The sequence below is a fragment of the Rhinoderma darwinii genome, chromosome 9 (assembly GCF_050947455.1).
Source record: "Rhinoderma darwinii isolate aRhiDar2 chromosome 9, aRhiDar2.hap1, whole genome shotgun sequence".
Lineage (NCBI taxonomy): Eukaryota > Metazoa > Chordata > Amphibia > Anura > Rhinodermatidae > Rhinoderma > Rhinoderma darwinii.
In genome coordinates, this window is record NC_134695.1 from 65,113,448 (window position 1) to 65,129,835 (window position 16,388).

A 16,388-nucleotide genomic window follows, 5' to 3' on the forward strand; every position below is an offset into this window, starting at 1 on the left:
TTCAAAAGTAACTACAGTTGGGGCCCTTTTTAACAAGCGGTGGCGCATACAACATCCTGCAGGAGTCAGAAGCAGCAGCCAGCACTGCAATTTGGTGAGTGACTCTGCTGCTGAAAAGCAGTTTCAGTGCAATGTTTTGTATTTGGATGTTGCCCCCCTGCACGCCTACTGTCTCCCCCTTGGCCTCCCACAGAACTCCACCCAATGCCCACCTACTGTTTCCACCCTGCACTTCACCAGCCACTGCCAGTTTACGTCTCACCCCTTCCCCCCTCCTGATACTTTTCATTGCCTCCCCCTCAAAAGGGGGCAACCAGACGCCTTGAAATTTCATATGGCGGCCCTACTCCTAACCATCTGCAACAGGAGGTTCTGCTGCATTCATCCCTTTTTCATGACTCAAGTTCCTTATTTGCTAAAATTGCAGCACCTGTGGAGATTAAAGGGTTATTCCCATCTTACATAGTGATGGCAAATTGCTGTAATATGCCATCACTTTGTGATCAGAGGGGGTCTAAAGCGCCGGGAGCAGCTCCTGAGAATGAAGATGCCGCACCACTGGTTTAGCGCTTCGTCCCCTTGACAGATTTTTCCTGCAGAGCAGCGCTCCCGGCCACCTGCTGTGCAGAAAACTGCACATCAGCCCCATTTGGTCCCCGGATTTGGAGTTCACTGGAGGAGATTTGCCACTTTTTCCAACATGTTTGCAACTGTTCCAACAGTAATTCCCATCATCCAGGAGATCTATGGTGATGAATTAATTACAGTGATTATTATAAAAGAGGTAATGGAATAATGAGACCGGGGAATTCCTTCTGGATTCTTTCTCAGGGACTTGCCCTTATTACTGTTATTTTAGCACAATGTAAGTATTAAAACACATAAAGTTTATTACTTGTCCTACGCCACCTACTATACTCAGACAATCCTTGTATGCACCATCCACATATGAAATGAATATTACTCAGCTTTAAAGGAGTTCTCACATTTTATGTAACTAAAGCTTAATCGGTATATAATAAAAAGTTATGTCAATTTGTAATATACTTTGTTTAAAAACCTGCTTGCAATCAGTGAATGTAAACATTCTTCTTTATATTTTGAAGGCTGAAAACCTGCCCTGACATAGTCCTGCTGACACAGGTGCAGGGTTACAAAACGTTTTCTTGTAACATTTTGAGCGACTGTGTCAGCAGGACAATTTTCAGCCTATAAACCAAAATGTTACCACTCTTTCCTGTGGACTGTGTCTGATATCGAGCTCAGTAACATAAAAGTGAATGGGGCAACGTTGCTATGCCATTTACAGCCTATAGCAAGAGTGGTGCTCGTTCTGGAAGAAAGAAGCTTTGTTTTTCTAATCACATACAACTCCTTTCAACTTTAAAGAGGATCCATCAGCTCTCCTGTGTGGTGTAATAAAGATTATACAGAACTCCAGAGCTGCACTCACTATTCTGCTGGTGGAGTCACTGTGTACATATATTACATTACTTATCCTGTACTGATCCTGAGTTACATCCTGTATTATACTCCAGAGCTGCTCTCACTATTCTGCTGGTGGAGTCACTGTGTACATACATTACATTACTTATCGTGTCCTGATCCTGAGTTACCTCCTGTATTATACTCCAGAGCTGCACTCACTATTCTGCTGGTGGAGTCACTGTGTACATACATTACATTACTTATCCTGTACTGATCCTGAGTTACATCCGGTATTATACTCCAGCGCTGCACCCACTATTCTGCTGGTGGAGTCACTGTGTACATACATTACATTACTTATCGTGTCCTGATCCTGAGTTACCTCCTGTATTATACTCCAGAGCTGCACTCACTATTCTGCTGGTGGAGTCACTGTGTACATACATTACATTACTTATCGTGTCCTGATCCTGAGTTACATCCTGTATTATTCTCCAGAGTTGCACTTACTATTCTGCTGGTGGAGTCACTGTGTACATACATTACTTATCCTGTACTGATCCTGAGTTCCATCCTGTATTATACACCAGAGCTGCACTCACTATTCTGCTGGTGGAGTCACTGTGTACATACATTACTTATCCTTTAATGATCCTGAATTACATCCTGTATTATACTCCAGAGCTGTACTCACTATTCTGCTGGTGGTGTCACTGTGTACATACATGACATTACTTATCCTGTACTGAACCTGAGTTACATCCCGCATTATACTCCAGAGCTGCACACACTATTCTGCTGGTGGTGTCACTGTGTACATACATGACATTACTTATCCTGTACTGATCCTGAGTTATATCCTGTATTATACTCCAGAGCTGCACTCACTATTCTGCTGGTGGAGTCACTGTGTACATACATTACTTATCCTGTACTGATACTGAGTTACATCCTGTATTATACTCCAGAGCTGTACTCACTATTCTGCTGGTGGTGTCACTGTGTACATACATGACATTACTTATCCTGTACTGATACTGAATTACATCCTGTATTATACTCCAGAGCTGTACTCACTATTCTGCTGGTGGTGTCACTGTGTACATACATGACATTACTTATCCTGTACTGATCCTGAGTTACATCCCGTATTATACTCCAGAGCTGTACTCACTATTCTGCTGGTGGAGTCACTGTGTACATACATTACATTACTTATCCTGTACTAATCCTGAGTTATATCCTGTATTATACTCCAGAGCTGCACTCACTATTCTGCTGGTGTACATACATTACATTACTTATCCTGTACTGATACTGAGTTACATCCCGTATTATACTCCAGAGCTGCACTCACTATTCTGCTGGTGGAGTCACTGTGTACATACATTACATTACTTATCCTGTACTAATCCTGAGTTATATCCTGTATTATACTCCAGAGATGCACTCACTATTCTGCTGGTGTACATACATTACATTACTTATCCTGTACTGATACTGAGTTACATCCTGTATTATACTCCAGAGCTGCACTCACTATTCTGCTGGTGGAGTCACTGTGTACATACATTACTTATCCTGTACTGATCCTGAATTACATCCTGTATTATACTCCAGAGCTGCGCTTTCTATTCTACTTGTGGAGTCAAAGCTGGGCATATACATTAACAAATAAACCCTAATGACATCATTCACCCCATTACATTGTATTGTGCGTTCTCTACCTGAGTTCTACAGTATATCCAGGCGTCACTTGGATGCTCCATTCACAGTGCGCATTAAATGGGTAACTCTCTAACATGATCTCTCCCCGGGCGGCTTGTATTACCTCCCCACATCCTAGGGAAGAATGAAACATTAAAATTTAAAGAAAAGAACAACAAAAACATATGGTCCATTCTTCTATGCAATAAACGAATTGAAACACCAATATCCTATTCAGCTCATTGTCTAGTAGTAAAGGACACAATGAGATGAGTTACAGCTCCCTCTACTGGCCACATCACTGTACTGCTTTGTGTATATACTCTATATGGGAATATGTGTGCATGCAATGGGTTCGTTGCAATTGTATGTTGATTGATCATGCAGGGGGGTCATTACATGCAATAACACAAATTTGCCGGGTTCTTCAAGGGGGGTCACATTTGCAAGGTGCACAAAGCAGGGGAGACAATACACAATGTGGGATTGTATATGCTGTTCGCAACCCCAACAACCCCCCACCCAACATAAAAAGCATTATCCCTTTAAAAGCAGCAGAATAAGGTTATTGCTTTGGCTTTGTTCTTCTGTGTCTTATGGGGGGGGGGGGCCTCCCCTGCTGGCCAAACTCAGTAATCGCACCCAGTCATTGAAATTTTAATTTTGGAGCTATCCAGTCCATCCAAATATTAACTTATGCAATCCTGAACCCGAAAAAAAAATACATTATGTTTCTATTTGTATTCCATAAGGTTCAATGGTGTATATTATTTTCATAGACTGGCCCTTAATGCAATGATGCGCTGCTCCTATGTAATCAGCTGCACGGTTTCCAGGAGTGAAGGAGTTAAGGGTCTCCCCCCCCCCCCATTTTCCATTTTCATCTCCTGCTGCTAAAATTAAAAGCAGAGTTTGCTGTTGTGGAATTTCTTTTTCTTCGTGTTGCCATGGTAACGGGCACCATTATACAGGGGACCCAGGAACGCTGCTGCCTATTACCTCCCGGCATTTGACTAAACTCCTCATGGACCCCGAGTGTGAGGTTAATGTTACAGGTCATGAAAGATTTTACTATAAATAACCCAACCCCAAAAATATACAATAAAGCTGCATTCCCGAGTCCTCTCCCATAATAACATGTTTGGCATCACACACGGTTTCCCAGGGAACTGACAACATAAATTTGACAGCTGTGCAGCGGCGTATAGATCGTCCTTCTTTATGTTCATAGAAGGGTGTAAACAGCAGCTGAGAAATGCACGTCCAGGTATATACAGTGAACACTACGCATTTCGGTGCACACAGTTCATGGCGCAATAGTGGTGTTTAATTTGAGCTAATATAATACAGCATGGCAAAAAAATGTATACTTTTTTTTGTATTTGATTTGATCTTTTTTTATTTGAAACGAGAAGGCAAAATAAGGAGCAAAAATATAAAGAGACTCTGGCAGGGGAGACATTGTCACCCCTGACATTTTCCAAATCTTCAAACAGATTTCACAATATACTGTTGTCATGGGCATACCATAGAAGGGGTTAGCTCAGGATTTCTCCATGGGTGGTATATTCTTTGGGGGAAACAGTTTGAGGGTCATAAAGTACTTTGCGTCAAAAGGGTGGCCGAATAACTGGTAGTGTGTATGGGGGCATAAAAAGGGTCCCATTAGGACATTTCTATGGGAACCCACTGCTCTACATATACCCCTGATATGAGGGATAAAAATAATATAATTACTTATCTAAAACTCACCTCTCCAACGCTGGCGGATGGGCAGCTGTGTCCTACTAAAGAGTGCAGAAGTGGATGTCAGGGCCACCATCAGGGAAGTAAAGGTGGTGCTGCTGTCAGGGGCCCAGACACATAAGGGGCCAAAATTCTGCTGTGGGCTGCCACCCACCCGCTACCCACCAATCACTGCAAGGGAGCTATAAAGTTTTAGTTATAAAATCAGAGGGCCCTATTAAATGGGCAATGATCTGCAAAACTGGTTCCCAACATGGTGCCCTTCATTTCACATACGTCTCCTCAGGTGCCCACTAAATGTACACAATAGAGTACACAAAGGAAGTTGATGGACCTAATAGGGAGTGCAGGGGCCCTGACCATATGCATGTATAGGAATCATATATTTTTATGTGGCCGTGATAGATGTACTAAAGGTGCTTCCAAAATTTCTGTAACAGAGGTGACCATGGTGGGTCAAGACAGAAGCATATGGACCCGGGGTGGTCTCCTGAACTCATTAACACCCCCAAAAAAAGAACGTTTAATCCGTAATATGGGTTGTATTATTAACCTAATAGGGTATATAGACATCATGAAGGGGGGTCGCTGTATGAGCCAAAGGGAAGAGCAGCTGTAAAGAGCGGTACCAACTCTGAGCAACTTGATGTAAGCATGTATTACACGGCTGCCCATTCATTTGAGTGGGCACAATGCAATGCTACACACACACACAGACGCAAGACCCACGCCAATCAGCTGATTTCCAAGACCGCTTCATTCTAAGGAGATGAGACGTTCCCCAGATTCGTGCAGAGGTTGCAGTTGTGCCTGGGCCTTTGTACAAAGGGGAAACCGATAGCCGTTTAGTCACATAAGAGGATACCAGTACTATAAATGAAAATACCTTTAAATCCCACCATCAGTAAATTCCCTAAATCTTTCTGGCTTGAAGACATTAAAATCCAGTGTTTATGTTGTGTCCGATCACCAGAACAGAAATCTCCGAGCAGTGCCAAAGGAGTCTGATCCCTCTATACAACCCTCATACTCTAGAAATCAGTGGTGGTCCGAGATTATAGATTTCATCAACGTGAAGATACAAGTTGTGATCAATGAGACCTGTATCTATGCCATATCAGAAGATCATTTGAACTGGAATTCCCCTTTAAGGCCAAAACTACCTTCAAGGGTTAACAAGAAACAAAAAGCCTGACACTTTGTGTAGCTGTAAACACTTGTGCTTTTGTGCATGTGATGGAATAGTGACAGCTATTTAGTTAATGCCCAGAGACATGCCAGTGTGAGCAGACGGGCAGATGCAGGAACAGAACCTCCCAATCCTCTTCTCATCCCACGCCAGCACATACGGAGTACAGACTAAACAGTATAATTAGCAGTTAGAATGCACAGTAATTAAAAAAATCCTTCTGCCCGACCAAGAAGGAGAAAAAAAATCTTCAATTAATTGGCTGTTATAATGCAAGCCTGCAAATAAAGTGCTTCGCTCTATAAAGAGGAGGGGAACGGTTGAGTCAACAAGGGTGCTTTGTGTATTGGGCGGACGAGCGAGATTAATTAGCAGAAAAATAAGAGCAAACAGAATAAAAAAAATCATAAAATTATATTTGCCAGCAAAAAATTATCATTTCCTCTACAAACTTGGATACAGATGTAGCAGAGCTGAGATTGCTATATAATCTAACTCAACGTGGTATCATAATAGGGCAGATTTATCATAACTGGTGCAATGGAATTCAGATTCCAGCTGTTTTTTTTACTTGCACCTTGGAACATGAAAGAAGAAACCTGATTGGTTGCTGTGAACAACATCTTTACTTTAATAGATACGGGTCTGACATATTAGCCACAGTGGCTACAAAGAACATTTCTCTCTTCCAGCACATCCTTTTACACAAGCACCCCATTGGTTTTAATAACAGTGTAATGCTTCATTTCCCCTGTGGTGGCGCTGTAGGGGAGCTAAACACTTGCTGCCAGATTCCCACACAGATTACAGCTGATCGCTGAGGGTCCCAGCAGCAGGACAACTTGTGACCTGTTTATAGGATCCGCCTAACTAAAGAGGATTGTCATAAGCGGACGAACCCTTTCACTAATGCACAAACATCTGGTTGGCCAAGGCAAGCCTTAGATCTAACCCCCACCCCAGGTGCTAATTATTAATGGAATAGGCAGGTATTTCAAATAATAGTAGGAAGCATCCCCACATGTATAGATACCCCATAACTGGTTAATTTGAGGGTTCAAAGCAGAACAAAGAATCATTTTTCTTGGTACTTACTCATGCAGTCTCCACCATACCAGCCCACCCGACAGTCCGAGCAGTACCAACCCTTCACATAGAAGTCATCCAGCGTGCCGCCCCAGGATCCATTGTTACAGGACTTGCAGTTTTCAAATATAGAGCATCCTGCGAGGACGAAAGGCAAAGTTGTAATCAAAGAATTCGACATCTTACATTAAGTTCATTGCACTAAATCACAGTATATAAACTATCAATAGGGTAATGGCAATAACTGATGTTCAATGTAACTTGTCTCAAGGATAAAGACTCAGCCCGAGGTACAGACCTTTACCCAAACTATTATTGAAACCTTTAAGACCAATTCAAGTCAGACATAAACATTCTATTACTGCTTAAACTCCATATTCTTGTACATAGGGGGCAGTATTAGGGTATGTGCACACACACTAATTACGTCCGTAATTGACGGACGTATTTCGGCCGCAAGTACCGGACCGAACACAGTGCAGGGAGCCGGGCTCCTAGCATCATACTTATGTACGATGCTAGGAGTCCCTGCCTCGCTGCAGGACAACTGTCCCGTACTGCTATCATGTTTTCAGTACGGGACAGTAGTTCCACGGGGAGGCAGGGACTCCTAGAGTCGTACATAAGTATGATGCTAGGAGCCCGGCTTCCTGCACTGTGTTCGGTCCGGGACTTGCGGCCGAAATACGTCCGTCAAATACGGACGTAATTAGTGTGTGTGCACATACCCTTATAGTAGTTACAGTCTTGTATATAGGGGCAGCATTATAGTAGTTTGGGCATGTTCACACGTGGCAGAGTTTTTCCGCTGCAAATGTTGGTGCAGATTTGGGGCAATTACGCAACGAATCTGCACCAACATTTGCATATTTGACAGGTAATTCAGACGTTGCAGAAAACACAGCGGACTTGCCACAGATTTCAGTTTTTGCATTGCAAAGCCTGAAATCCGCAGTGAAATTCCGCTTCTTCTCCGCAACAGACAGTTCATGCTGCTGAGGGAAAATTCTGCACCGCAGCCTATGGTCCGCAGCGGAGTTTTCCGCAATGTCTGAACTAACTTGCCTAAAAATTTCCGCTGGAGAATTCCACTGCAATTCCGCCACGTCTGGCCATGCCCTTATAGTCTTGTATATAGGGGCAGTATTATAGTAGTTAAATTCTTGTATATTGGGGTAGTATTATAGTAGTTATATTCTTGTATATAGGGGCAGTATTATAGTAGTTATATTCTTGTATATTGGGGTAGTATTATAGTAGTTATATTCTTATATATAGGAGGCAGTATTATAGTAGTTATATTCTTGTATATAGGGGCAGTATTATAGTAGTTATATTCTTGTATATAGGAGCAGTATTATAGTAGTTATATTCTTGTATATAGGGGCAGTGTTATAGTAGTTATATTCTTGTATATAGGGCCAGTATTATAGTAGTTATATTCTTGTATATAGGGGCAGTATTATAGTAGTTATATTCTTGTATATAGGAGCAGTATTATAGTAGTTATATTCTTGTATATAGGGGACAGTATTATAGTAGTTATATTCCTGTATATAGGGGGCAGTATTATAGTAGTTATATTCTTGTATATAGGAGCAGTATTATAGTAGTTATATTCTTGTATATAGGAGCAGTATTATAGTAGTTATATTCTTGTATATAGGAGTAGTATTATAGTAGTTATATTCTTGTATATAGGAGGCAGTATTATAGTAGTTATATTCTTGTATATAGGGGCAGTATTATAGTAGTTATATTCTTGTATATAGGAGCAGTATTATAGTAGTTATATTCTTGTATATAGGGGGTAGTATTATAGTAGTTATATTCTTGTATATAGGAACAGTATTATAGTAGTTATATTCTTGTACATAGGGGGCAGTATTATAGTAGTTATATTCTTGTATATAGGGGCAGTATTATAGTAGTTATATTCTTGTATATAGGGGCAGTATTATAGTAGTTATATTCTTGTATATAGGAGCAGTATTATAGTAGTTATATTCTTGTATATAGGAGCAGTATTATAGTAGTTATATTCTTGTCCATAGGAGAGGATAGACGTGTGCTTGTGAGCTCCCTGTTAGGACTATGCATGGCTTCTGACCCAGGTGGAGGGGAGGGGTCCTGGGCTGATGATCCTGGGAAAGCCCAGAGTCTGGAGTTTGACCTGCAGCATGGAGATGGTGGAGGTGATGATCTGGAAATGGTGGCTGGTGAGTCAACTGAATCTCATAATGTTGGTGAATTGTGCACAAAAATGACAAAGAAAAATATCTTTAAGATGGAAATGCAAGTTCGCAAGTTGAGAACTGAAATTAACCAAGAGACTGATCCAAAGGCAAAGCTGATGAAATGTGAGTGTCTGGATGTTTGCACACGTGAGCTGGTGATATTGAAGGAGAGATTGCAGAAAGAATCATGCACAGTGCCCAAAATAAAGAACTGGGCAATTGAGAACAAAAGGGAGACCAGAGCCCAAACTGTGAAGAGAAAAAATATCATTGCAAAAAAAGACACTGACTATAAGACTGTGTATAATATTGTGGAGCAGGGAAACCCTGGAAGATATGAGTGTGCAGTGGCTGGAGGATCACATCTCTCATCATGTGTGGGGTCTGTGCAATCAGCCAACACAAATGCTGCTAAAGCTGCAGAGAAATGTGTGCCAGCTGACGAGGGGTTAACTGCAGTAGACTCTATGTGCAGTACTGATGAAGTGAATGCGAGTGGCACTCCTGGGAGTGAGCAAGAAAGTGCCACATATACTGACATTGTAAGTGAGACCTCGCTCAGCGCGGTGATTGACAGTCTATCTGATGAACCAGCGGCACAGGCTGAGGCGGACATTGCAGACCCTGTTCTGGAGGTTCAGCCGCCCGCAGTGTCAGTGAATGGAGTGCAGGTTACACAGCGATCAGGAGCAGACACAGGAGGATCTGCAGTACAATCAGCTGAGGAGAGGTCCAGTCCTGACCCACCTGCTGACAGACCTCAGTACAGGAGACTGTTCTCCAGCGTCACAAGACCGACTAACCCCGCACCTCAGAGGAGGAACGCGGTCAGAATCAGGTACTCAGGACCAGAGGAAAACCTCCCCTCCAGACTCCACATTGGGAAAGTTTTGTTGAAGGAGTTTATGAAGTTTAAAGCTTCTGAGGTGTTCGCTCTGATCCACGTTCCCTCCAGCAGGAATTATGACATCAGTTTCAAGCTGCAATATAGTCTAGACTTGTTCTGGAGTATTTATAACGATACAAAGGAGCGCGCGATGTGGGAGCATCTACATGTCATCCAGCTGACTAAACCCCAGGTAGTCACCGCCACCGTCCTGTTCCAGTCTGAGGTGGTGGCTCTGGCAGATTTGCAGCACTGGTTGAGCAGATATTGTGAGGTGAAGAGACTGCCAACAAAGATCTATGATGAGGAGGAGATCTGGAATGGAGGATATTCTGTCAAGATCCAGCTGGTTCAGGAGAATGGAGTGACCAGACATCTGCCGCACTCCTTCTACCTGGGCTCGGAGAGAGGCGTATGTTACTACCCTGGTCAACCGCGACTGTGCCATAGATGTGGGGGCAGACACCTGGCATTCAACTGTTCCCGTATTAAGTGCTCACTATGTGGTCAGTTTGGGCATGTGAAGGATGATTGTACAGGACCTGTCATCTGTAACCTGTGCTTAGGACCTGGACATACATTCCGGGAGTGTCCGCATGCAGAACATAATAAAGAGGAGACCTTTAAAGAAGCCATGGAGGAAGACCAGGAGGATGTCTCCATATGTGTAGATACGACCCCAGAACCTGGAAGTCCCAGCGAGGATGTGAGCCAAAGTACCAGAGACCCTGCTCCAGAGACGAATGTCCCATCTGTGGATGCTGCACAAGTGACACCAGCCACTGAAAAGAGAGGTCATGCTAAAAGTAAAATATCCAGTCACTCTGTCACCAAACATCTGCCCAACACCAGTAAGGAACCAGCTGATCCAGCCACAGCGACCAGTAAGGAACCAGCTGGGCCAGCCGCAGCGACCAGTAAAAAACCAGCTGATCCAGCCGCAGCGACCAGTAAAAAACCAGCAGATCCAGCCGCAGCGACCAGTAAAAAAACAGCTGATCCAGCCGCAGCGACCAGTATCGATGAGGAGGGATTTCAGACGGTTAAAAGGAGAAGTAAAACAGATGATTCTTCTAGGAAAAAAATCACTGCTGCAAAGAAATCACCGGAGTCTCCAGTGCTGGCGATAACTGGGGGACGTTACTGTGCGCTGGGGGAAGATGAACAGGAAGAAGAAGCAGAGATGGAGCAAGTCTCTTCACACAACCCAGATGACGAACCTCAGGATGAAGATGCTGACCCCCCAATGTCCACCAAAAGATGGGGTGTTACAGGACATAGCAGTGGAAGAAGGAAAAAAAGTAGGAAAGACATGTAACCAGGATGAGGCTGAAAATCACCTCCATCAATGTGAACAGTGTGAAGAATAGGAGCAGGCGGCAGGCGATATTCCAGCGTCTGTCTGACGACAAAACCAATGTCATCTTTATACAAGAGACTTATCTACAGAGTAATGTCCCTGCTGTGTCCCTGCAGTCACCACATCTAGTGGGACAGTGAAACTCTCAGCTGCTGTATGGAGACTTCTAGCCCGAACTCAGTTTATATCATAGAGGTTTACTATATGTCATAAATGTGGTGACCGTGTACCCTCTGTGGTGTGCGCGATGCTGCCCGGTCACCAATAAAGAAGAACTCTCCTGTAATACTGTCTAGAATAATATCATGAAAAATAGTTGAAACAATCTATACTGGAGCAATATTCATATATTGTGGATTGTTTAATGATTGTGATGTTATTAAGAGACATACGTTTATTTTCTTTATCTGTTATGAGTGTATTGCAAAGGTATTGTAATAATTTGTTGCAAGTTTTCAAATAAAAAAGATAATTATAGTAGTTATATTCTTGTATATAGGAACAGTATTATAGTAGTTATATTCTTGTACATAGGGGGCAGTATTACAGTAGTTATATTCTTGTATATAGGGGCAGTATTATAGTAGTTATATTCTTGTATATAGGGGCAGTATTATAGTAGTTATATTCTTGTATATAGGAGCAGTATTATAGTAGTTATATTCTTGTATATAGGGGGCAGTATTATAGTAGTTATATTCTTGTATATAGGAGCAGTATTATAGTAGTTATATTCTTGTATATAGGAGCAGTATTATAGTAGTTATATTCTTGTATATAGGGGGCAGTATTATAGTAGTTATATTCTTGTATATAGGGGGCAGTATTATAGTAGTTATATTCTTGTATATAGGGGGCAGTATTATAGTAGTTATATTCTTGTATATAGGGGGCAGTATTATAGTAGTTATATTCTTGTATATAGGAGCAGTATTATAGTAGTTATATTCTTATATATAGGGGGTAGTATTATAGTAGTTATATTCTTGTATATAGGAACAGTATTATAGTAGTTTCTATTCTTGTATATAGGGGGCAGTATTATAGTAGTTATATTCTTGTATATAGGAGCAGTATTATAGTAGTTATATTCTTGTAAATAGGTGGAAGTATTATAGTAGTTATATTCTTGTATATAGGAGCAGTATTATAGTAGTTATATTCTTGTACATAGGGGGCAGTATTATAGTAGTTATATTCTTGTATATAGGAGCAGTATTATAGTAGTTATATTCTTGTATATAGGAGCAGTATTATAGTAGTTATATTCTTGTATATAGGAGCAGTATTATAGTAGTTATATTCTTGTATATAGGGGGCAGTATTATAGTAGTTATATTCTTGTATATAGGGGGCAGTATTATAGTAGTTATATTCTTGTATATAGGAGCAGTATTATAGTAGTTATATTCTTGTATATAGAGGCAGTATTATAGTAGTTATATTCTTGTATATAGGGGGCAGTATTATAGTAGTTATATTCTTGTATATAGGAGCAGTATTATAGTAGTTATATTCTTGTATATAGGAGCAGTATTATAGTAGTTATATTCTTGTATATAGGAGCAGTATTATAGTAGTTATATTCTTGTAAATAGGTGGAAGTATTATTGTAATGATAGTCTTTTTTTATAATTGGTAGCATTATATTTTTTTATGATGTCTGCTGAAGTTCTGCAATTTACTGAAGGCCTTTACGCAGCAAAGTTATAGTTGTAGTTTGATACCTGGGTGTATGAGGCAGGAGTCACACTCATTGTCTTCATTCCGACAGCAGGGGATGGTGTACCCGACCTTCTTATTGCTTCCTGGACACACGCATTCGATCTGATCATATTCACAGCAGTCTCTGCACATGATGTTCCATTCAGCTCCTGGGCAGTTTTCATTAATTACTGTATATTCTAGGGGGAAAAAACCCTATATATTCATAGGTTGTAATAATGTGAAAAATTGTTCAATGAGGCAAATGACCAACACCTTACAAGATCAACATAAAAGAACAGCCTTTTGCATTGTTGTTTTTCAGCATGTGCTGTGTACACTTATTACAGGGTCAGCAATCATCATCAGAGGGGAGAATAACAATAAAATGTAATGCCTTTATTATAAAGGTGGAGGCAGATAACACAGGATCGCAGTATTTACAATAGTTGATGGAAAGAGCTCACCTCCTCCTCCCTCCTCCCTCTCCCTGCAGAGTGATTACTGTATATACCTCTGAGCATGCCCACAACACTCTCTAATAGAAGTTATCGAAATGTTTTCTAATTGAGTTTTCTTATGTCCAGGTGCTCACTGAAAAGCTCATGGTTTATACTGATGTGTATTGTATTTGATCCGTACTACTGTATTTACTATTCCTTGGATGGCACAGCAGATGCATCTGTAGATTCGTTTTCCATGACTAACAGAGTTAAAATTCTCCCCCCCCCCCCCCCCCCAGGCTCAAAATTTACTCCATTACACTAGAAGAATATTACAACTCCTGGCCTTCTACAGAGTTTTCTAATATATAGGTCTCATGGATATACAGATGTAGCAGTGCTGAGTTTGTTTGGAACACGTTATTAGATCTTCTTTACTTTACTGTGAGTTATTACAGAGCACAAACTAAACAGTTCAATGATAAATTTAGCTCTGCTATATCTTGAAATTCATTAAACAGGGAAGATTAATCTCATCTAGATAAAATTGCATCAAATTCAGAATACACAGCCGCCATATACTGTATCCAAGGGGAATCAGAATACACAGCCGCCATGTACTATATCCAAGGTGAATCAGAATACACAGCCGCCATGTACTATATCTAAGGTGAATCAGAATACACAACCGCCATGTACTATATCCAAGGTGAATCAGAATACACAACCGCCATGTACTATATCCAAGGTGAATCAGAATACACAACCGCCATGTACTATATCCAAGGTGAATCAGAATACACAGCCGCCATGTGCTATATCCAAGGTGAATCAGAATACACAGCCGCCATGTACTATATCTAAGGTGAATCAGAATACACAACCGCCATGTACTATATCCAAGGTGAATCAGAATACACAACCGCCATGTACTATATCCAAGGTGAATCAGAATACACAGCCGCCATGTGCTATATCCAAGGTGAATCAGAATACACAACCGCCATGTACTATATCCAAGGTGAATCAGAATACACAACCGCCATGTACTATATCCAAGGTGAATCAGAATACACAACCGCCATGTACTATATCCAAGGTGAATCAGAATACACAGCCGCCATGTGCTATATCCAAGGTGAATCAGAATACACAGCCGCCATGTACTATATCCAAGGTGAATCAGAATACACAGCCGCCATGTACTATATCCAAGGTGAATCAGAATACACAGCCGCCATGTGCTATATCCAAGGTGAATCAGAATACACAACCGCCATGTACTATATCTAAGGTGAATCAGAATACACAGCCGCCATGTGCTATATCCAAGGTGAATCAGAATACACAACCGCCATGTGCTATATCCAAGGTGAATCAGAATACACAACCGCCATGTACTATATCCAAGGTGAATCAGAATACACAACCGCCATGTACTATATCCAAGGTGAATCAGAATACACAGCCGCCATGTACTATATCCAAGGTGAATCAGAAAACACAGCCGCTGCATTTTTATGCAAATTTATGCATATTTTATGCACAGTTGTGCAAAAACGGCACCCTAATAGAAGTGAATATAGACCAAAAGCAGTCACATGACTATTACGTAAAAGTTGCACGACTTAAATTGTAATCTGTCACTATAAGACAAGAAAGTCCATTACTTTTTACAGGAACAAGCAGGAAAGACCTTACAAAAGTCCAAGACTCTTCTGACATCACAGCTGGTACTCACTTGAGCCCCTGGGGTGGGCAGAGATGTGGAAGGCGCAGAGGGAGAACAGAGCCAGACTGGTCCTCACTATTAGGGTCATGGTGTTGTCTTTAATCCCAGTACAGGCACTCTGCATGGATTCAGGGTCTCCGTCTCTTCATACTCGCAGTGCTGGGGTCTCAGGTTTCACACTTTTTATCATTCAGGCAATGACACCCTCACCGAACGCTTCGACTGGGGTCTTCCAGACTACGTCACCCCAAAAACACTCAGCTGTTTTAACTCTTGGTGGCCCGCAGCAGAAGACCTGGTGGTAGGGAATCCTTAAAAATATAGCTGAGGTCATTCACTAAGCATATGGGATATCCTCCAAGAATTCCTGCTCCACAATGCGCCAACCCTACAAACACCACAGACAATAGCAGAGGGATTGTGCAGGTACCATAAGCAGAAGGCAGATCTGTCTGAGGCAAAGGAGACGTCTACATAATATTTGCTTCAGACCCCGTCCTGACCTGGCATGGAGTCTGGAAAAAATTCTCAGCTCCGTGGCCAATACATGTGTTTGCAATAACATACATTCCTCATCAGTGACGCCATACCCCAAAAAACTAATTAAATATGAACTCATTTATAGTGTGCGTAATAGTGACATTTGTAAAATGGGAAGTCCCTGAGGTCCTGGGATGAAAAGTTGTAAATAGGTTAGGAGTGGTTGTTCCAGGTTTACCTATTGTGTCCCAGTAAATCAATCCTAGGCATAATAGAGGGCTCATTCCCTCCAGCAGTCTGCTTTCCTCTGAGATGTTCGCCTAGCAGAAGTATGAAGATCCCACCCTTGTGTATTCTTTAAGAGTATATAAAGAATTGCAAACTTTTTTT

At 41.5% G+C, this 16,388-nt stretch overlaps 1 protein-coding gene across 1 annotated transcript in view; it reads right to left on the reverse strand.

Moving 5' to 3' along the window:
• The window catches only part of PAMR1 (peptidase domain containing associated with muscle regeneration 1), a 41,889-nt gene extending 25,937 nt beyond the window's left edge, over positions 1-15,952 (reverse strand). Inside the window, exons 1-4 of the mRNA XM_075837042.1 lie at positions 15,528-15,952; positions 13,367-13,543; positions 7,166-7,294; positions 3,156-3,270 (exon numbers count right to left, since the gene is read on the reverse strand). Coding sequence (XP_075693157.1) covers positions 3,156-3,270; positions 7,166-7,294; positions 13,367-13,543; positions 15,528-15,642 — 536 coding nt within the window. The 5' untranslated portion in view covers positions 15,643-15,952. The remainder of the gene's footprint in view (positions 1-3,155; positions 3,271-7,165; positions 7,295-13,366; positions 13,544-15,527) is intronic.
• Positions 15,953-16,388: the final 436 nt, after the last annotated feature.